The following is a 6,357-nucleotide window of genomic DNA, read 5'->3' as shown; positions in this document are numbered from 1 at the left end:
GAAGATTTCCATCCTTCCCCAGGAAAACCTGTACTCATAGTCACTCATACTCTCATCTACTCTATGTCTGCCTTAAGGATTTGCGAGTTTTGGACATGTATAAACAGAATCATACAATATGTGGGTTTCTTATGGCTGGCTGCTTTCATGTAGCATAATGTTTACAAGGCTTATCCATGTTGTGGCGTGTTGCCTTTTTGTTGCTGAACAGCATTCCACTGTATGATATACCACACTTTGAAAAATCCATTTATTAGTTGGCAGACATATTGATTGTTTCTCCTCTGGGGCTGTTACGAATAGTGCTTCTGTGAACATCGCGTACAAGACTCCATGTGAACATACGCTTTCTGTTCCTAGGAGTAGGGTTGCTGAGTCGTCTTGGGGTTCACCTGATAACCAGCTGTGTTTAACACTTCGTGGAACCTCCAGGCTGTGTTCCAAAGTGGCTACACCGTTTTACAATCCCACCAGCAACATTGAACTATGCTTTTCAAAATACATAAAGCAGTATATTATGTAGGGGTGCAAAAAAAACAGAAACCCACCTCACATATCTGCATATGCACAAACAAGGGGATTTAGAGTTCACATAATTTAAAAGGGAGAGTGTCCAATCTTTTGGCATCTCTGGGCTACAGGGGAAGAAGAGTTGTCTTGGGCCACACATTAAATACACAAACACTAACGAAAACTAATGAGCAAAAAAAAAAGTTTTAAGTAAACTTAACAATTTTGTGTTGGGCCGCATTCATAACCATCCCGGGCTGCATGCGGCCTGAGGGCTGCACAGGTTAGACACCCCTGGTCCTTGCGTTCTGTGGGATTCAGAGTGCGAACAGCGTTTTTTTAAGGGCTGGGTCATACTGGGTTTTCAGACTCACTTCCAACTGCGATTAGGCTGAAGAAAAGATGCCTCTTCATGATACTAAGTGATTCTTTAAAGAGCATAGAATGATTTGAATAAGACCTCAGACCAGTGGGTACTGACCTGATTCATAGTTAATTTCTACTGTGCATTGAGACAGTCTTTAATTCCCCTTTTTGATTGTTGCTGTGAACTGCCAGGTTTCCAACTCTAAGAAACCTTGTTTAATTTTCAGTATATTAAAAACACAAGCAAGTTTATGACAGAGAAATGATCTGAGCCAAAAGTCTGGTTTTTCTGAAACAGGCGTTCATTTTCCTGATAAGGCATATATGTTTAATTGGTTTAACAGAAACTGTTTAGATTGATACCTAGGAAAAGCTTTGAAGACAGACTGCATAAATGGTAAAGATGATGATATTAATATATCTGACAAATACCAGCACTGTGTAATACTCCGGCTCTATATAAAATTAAATATTGATCAATTACCAGTGGGTTGCAAGGTACTCCACAGAATAAATGTAATACAGGTAATTGTCAGGTTTTCCTTCATCACCAAGAGCATAATACTTTCAGAAACTCATCAAAAGGACATGGGTTAGTTCCTTCCTTCCCAGCGATTCCCACTAATTTGGTTCCTTTGTTTGGAATTCAAAAGTGGTTATTCATTTGTAATTCAAAATTAATTTATATAGAGAAGGCATATTTCTGGTAGCAAGGGAAACACATGAACCATATTAAAAATTTTTACAGGCAATGAATTTCAAAAACAGCTATTAATAAGTTTTGATCATTTGAATAACATGAATTTGATTTTAAATCTAGTTTCTTTTTATAGGACTCTTGCTCAATAGCTGTTGCATATAAATATGCATTCCAACATTTTCATCATTATTTTAAAAACAGAAACACAAATAAAATACTACAAATCAAACTTACCTAAAGTTACCAATGTTAAAGTTTTTGCCAAGTAATAACTGTAAGAGCCCATTTTTGAAGTCTGTATTGTACATTAGCATTTTAAGTAGTATTTTTGAAATAGGAAATGGACAACATTTTTTAAAAATGTATCAGAGGTGACCAATTTTTATAAAAGAATGAAACTAAAAGGCAATGCCACTTATTACTGAGATTATATTACAGAAATAATATTTGTTTAGTATTTTACAATTATGTCAAAATATAATCACTTGCTTTTTCAAATATGAGTTGAGTATTCCAAAAAGAGGTAGGTTAGTCCACATTCTAAAATTTAAAAAATGATTGTTACCAAATTATAGAGAGAAAATTTCATAAAAGTACCTTTAAGTTTTTATAAATAATTTTATCAATTTGGCTGTGAAAATATGTGCATTTCAGGAATTGATTTTAAAGATTTTATTTATTTTTAAAGAGAGGAGAAGGAGAGAGGGAAAGAAATATTAATGTATGGTTGCCTTTCACACGCCCCATGCTGGGGACCTGGCCCTCAGCATAGGCATGTGTCCTGACTGGGAACTGAACCTGTGACCCTTTGGTTCACAGTCTATGCTTAATTCACTGAGCTATATCAGCCATGGCAGGAACTGATTTTTAAAAGAATGTTATAAACAAAGGAAAGGAAAGAATTATAATGGGTAAGACTTGGACTGTATCACCAAAATCTTGTGTACTAATGGGAACATGATAGTCACCTGATTTCACCTTCTATTTCTTGTTTACTTATTTTGCCCTACTAATGCCATTAGCCTTTTGTTAGGACATAATTTGCTAGTTAACTTATTTTGAAATAAATGTAATCATATAGGGTTTTAAATTAGAGCAAAGGGCAAATAAGAGCAAAGGGCATTGCTCTTAGAAATTGCTTAGCTATAAACAAAGTCAAAGACCTACAAGGAGTACCACTAAGGAGGGCACACACATCGAGATCTGTTAAATCTCTGTGAAACCTGTGGCTTCACAGACAGGGGCTTCCGAAGCATTTGGAACTTCAGAATTCATCGCAGCGCCAGTACTGCATGCAATTAGCCACTGGAAATAATACTCTGAGCAATGTTTAAACCTGAGGAATATAAGAGCAACAAAGTTTCCAAGGTGATTTTAGAATAGTGTCAGGGAGGCAAGACTGTTAGAGGATTATAATTTAAGAAGAAGACATCTTCCCAATTGTATTTTATTTTACTTGGAGAAGAGCTGGCTTAACAGAATGAGAGTGGCAACTAAGGCCTTGTGATGGCTTATTTTATGTGTCAACTTAGATGGGCTACAGGGTACCCAGAGAGTTGGTCAGACATTTTACTGAGTGTGTCTATTTTGGATGGAATTCACCTTCAAAAAGGTAAAGTAAGTCCAGCAGTTTCCCTCTTTAATGTGGGTGGGCCTTATCCAATCAGCTGAAGTACTGAACAGAAAAACCCCTGGTCCTTCCCCAAGTGACTGCCTTTGGACTTCACCTGCAGCATTGGTTCTTCCTGCTTAGTGGCCTTTGAACCAGAATATCGGCTTTCCCTGGCCGGCACCATCGGCCCACCTTGCAGATTTTGGACTATCCGCCTTCATGATTATACAAGTCAATTCCTTATGCATTATAATTTACTCTGATTTTATTCCATGCTCACCATATAACCTCATAACTGAATTTCCCACATAACTGACAACATAAAAATGTACGTTGCAAAAAAAAAAAAACAAACAAACAAACCAAAAAACCTGCAAGGTTGAAGACCCGCAAAGTGAGGTCACAGGAAATGCCACATCTAGGGCCTTGCCTGGATACCAGCCTGACTCGCCAAAGCAGCTTTTCTTCACACCGTCCTAATGAACACAGGTTAGCATCTGAAGACACAACAAAACCCCAAAGCTTCTTTGTAAAGCATTTATTTTCTTCATATGTGTTAATATCTGGTTAGCTTTTTAAATTATTCACACTGAAGAGTGACTGTAAGAGTGGCAGGGGAAAATGTATATTTATACATGTAATTTCCAAAACTAAAATCCTCTAAGGCCATCTGAGGAAGCTATAGAGCTGAGGTACAAAGTAATCCTTGTAGTGTCCATCGATGAACCCCTTTCCACTGTTGTGTACAAACCAACAGGGAACATCTGTTCCGAACACTTGATCTGTTCGGTAGTCTTTCTGGAGGCCTCTGCAAGGAAAACGGTGCGTGTGGTTAGGGCACAGACCACGGCATGCCAGCTGCATGTCTCAAAAGGAGGCACGCCCCCCACCCTTGCTGCTCTGGTGCCCCTTCCACCACCAGATCTGCCCTCCCCCACCCAGCTCCATGCCCCAAGGCGTCAAAGTCTGCAGCTTAGAATAAACAGTGTCCTTTGGCAATTTGAATAACCCTGACTGAGATTGACCAACACGGACTTTTCCAGCGAAGTAAGGAGGGCAAATTAATGTAGAAGTGGAAGGGAGGTGGGACCACAACTCTCAAGTGTTGTGGGCACAGCCTCACGTATTTGAAAAGAAGGCTCTTGCTTTAATTTTTAAAATCTACATTTTCTAGCATGGTGGCATGTGGATACTTTTATAGTTTCCTCCTTTGATTGCCTTTTTCAATGATTCAGCTTGTGACCACACAGCTTCTAATGTATGAGGGTGAGAACAGCAGATTCATTACACATCTGGAGTCCTCATTTTCATTTCAGAGGGACAAAATGCCGTGTCCTGTGGGCAGGTGATGTATGTGCCCCTTCCTGGTGCATGGTTTAGGTTGACATGGGTCATGCTGTGCGAGTCCAATGCCAGCGGGAGCCCTTTTTGTTACTCTCATATGTATCCAGACCTTACCTGGTGACAACCAGCTTATGTCCTTTCACCTCCATGCTCGCTTGTGGCTTCTCAGGGTGTTTTCCGGGTCGCTCATTGAAGATGTGTATCTTCGGCTCATGCGTGAACTGGCCTGGTGAGATAAAGGCCAGGCAGTGGTTTACGTGTTACCCGAGAATAAATGAAAGAGACAAGCTGGTTGTTTGATCCAAGCTACCAGTTGGTCCTCCCTCCAGAACTTCTGGGGTAGAAAGACATCCTCGGAGAAAAGGGGCACAGCAACAGGAGATGTGTGGCTCCCTCCTGAGAGCACATCCATGCTGTTCACCCCACGGTCACTTTACGTGTGAGGCTGATCTGCTGGATCTGAAGTAAAATCAAATTTCTGAGTCTGGCACCTGAGAGCGTAGCTCAAATCACAGAAGCAGGTCTATTTGGGATGTCAGAGGCCCAAATTGGAACCATTTTTTAACAAGTAGGGAAGCTTGGCTTAGATGCCATGCTTATTGTCACAGACTTCCTCAGCCAGTTCACCTCTCTTCAGTTAGAAGAAAAAATCATCATAAAACTTAAAATTTACCTGCCTCTTCTCTTGCCCAGTTTGCAATGATGAAATCCAGGTTCTGGAAAACCTCGTTTGGAGTGGTAAAGGTCCTCACTACACAGCATTACTGAGTCACCCTGCACCGCTGTGTTTCTTACGTTCTATATATTATGATGTTGAACATCTTAAAACCCCTGTCTGGCTCGGGAGGAACTGCCCCTCCCAGGCTAGCCAATTCTGAAAGACAGCGAGGGACTCTGCCCGGAGCATGCCTTTGGTACACAAGTTACCAACCCAGAGCCAGACCTCATCTGCCGGCCTGTATAACGAATGCAGAAGACTCATTCCAGGGCCACGTGCCAGGCAGCTAGAGACCACTCTAGAGCTCCAAGCCCGTGGGAATCGTTCAAAACAGCCAACCCTAATCTACCCTGCTCTGCCTTGATTTTTCGTGGAAACCCCTGTAAAGGCTCAGGCCTGACCTTATCACTTGCTCCTGCTTCCCCGACCAAAACCTGGTCTTCTTCCTGTGGCCTGGCATGGCCAGCCACGCCTCTTGTTTCCAGGAGAAACTGGGACTAACAGTTAACGTTTCTTCCAGTGGCATTGGCCTCTTTGTGCTGCTGCTCAGTCACCTTTACAAATTAAGACCCGGGCTCAGAACATGCGTTCTATGCTTTTGAGTTCACACGTACCACTTCCCTAAGTTCTAACCACCATTATCCTAAGCTGCTCCAGCCTTAGTGTGGCCCCACACTCGTCAGATGGTTAATCAACACTTTACCTATTAGTCCATGTGCTTTAGGTGAATACTTGTTTGTGGAGGGAATGTAGATCCCCAAAAAGTCTACGTTGATCGGATGCTTCTTCCAAACCCGATGAAGTAACACAGAGAAGGACAGCTCCTTACCCAGGGTGATCGTCACAGTTTTCTCTTTCTTCACCGACACAAGCACCCTAGTGGAAAAGTTAAAATAGAATCAACACTTCCAGAGCACACTCTTCTTAGAAAGTCACCCCTCTCACCCCTAATGTGAACTCTCATTCCTCCAGTACAATCCCGCTAGATTTCTAGGACCTTTACCACGTTTTGGCCACAAAATGCTGTTTTGTTTCTCTGAGAAATTCTGTCCATTTATATATATATTTTTAAACAGTTACTAAAGGGAAGGTATTACTCACAGGACA

General features: G+C 41.2%; 1 protein-coding gene across 1 annotated transcript in view; it reads right to left on the bottom strand.

Annotated features, from left to right (window-relative positions):
• Positions 1–3,697: 3,697 nt before the first annotated feature.
• ITIH2 (inter-alpha-trypsin inhibitor heavy chain 2) overlaps positions 3,698–6,357 on the bottom strand; it is a 34,489-nt gene continuing 31,829 nt past the window's right edge. The window contains exons 19-21 of the mRNA XM_037150373.2: positions 5,954–6,126; positions 4,647–4,758; positions 3,698–3,996 (exon numbers count right to left, since the gene is read on the bottom strand). Of these exons, the coding sequence (XP_037006268.2) occupies positions 3,849–3,996; positions 4,647–4,758; positions 5,954–6,126 (433 nt within the window). The 3' untranslated portion in view covers positions 3,698–3,848. The remainder of the gene's footprint in view (positions 3,997–4,646; positions 4,759–5,953; positions 6,127–6,357) is intronic.

Source organism: Artibeus jamaicensis, unplaced genomic scaffold (genome assembly GCF_021234435.1).
Source record: "Artibeus jamaicensis isolate MK-2021 breed Jamaican fruit bat unplaced genomic scaffold, CSHL_Jam_final contig_426, whole genome shotgun sequence".
In the NCBI taxonomy this organism is placed as follows: domain Eukaryota; kingdom Metazoa; phylum Chordata; class Mammalia; order Chiroptera; family Phyllostomidae; genus Artibeus; species Artibeus jamaicensis.
The sequence above is the reverse complement of the archived record's forward strand: the minus strand, read 5'-3'. Positions and strand labels throughout refer to the sequence as shown.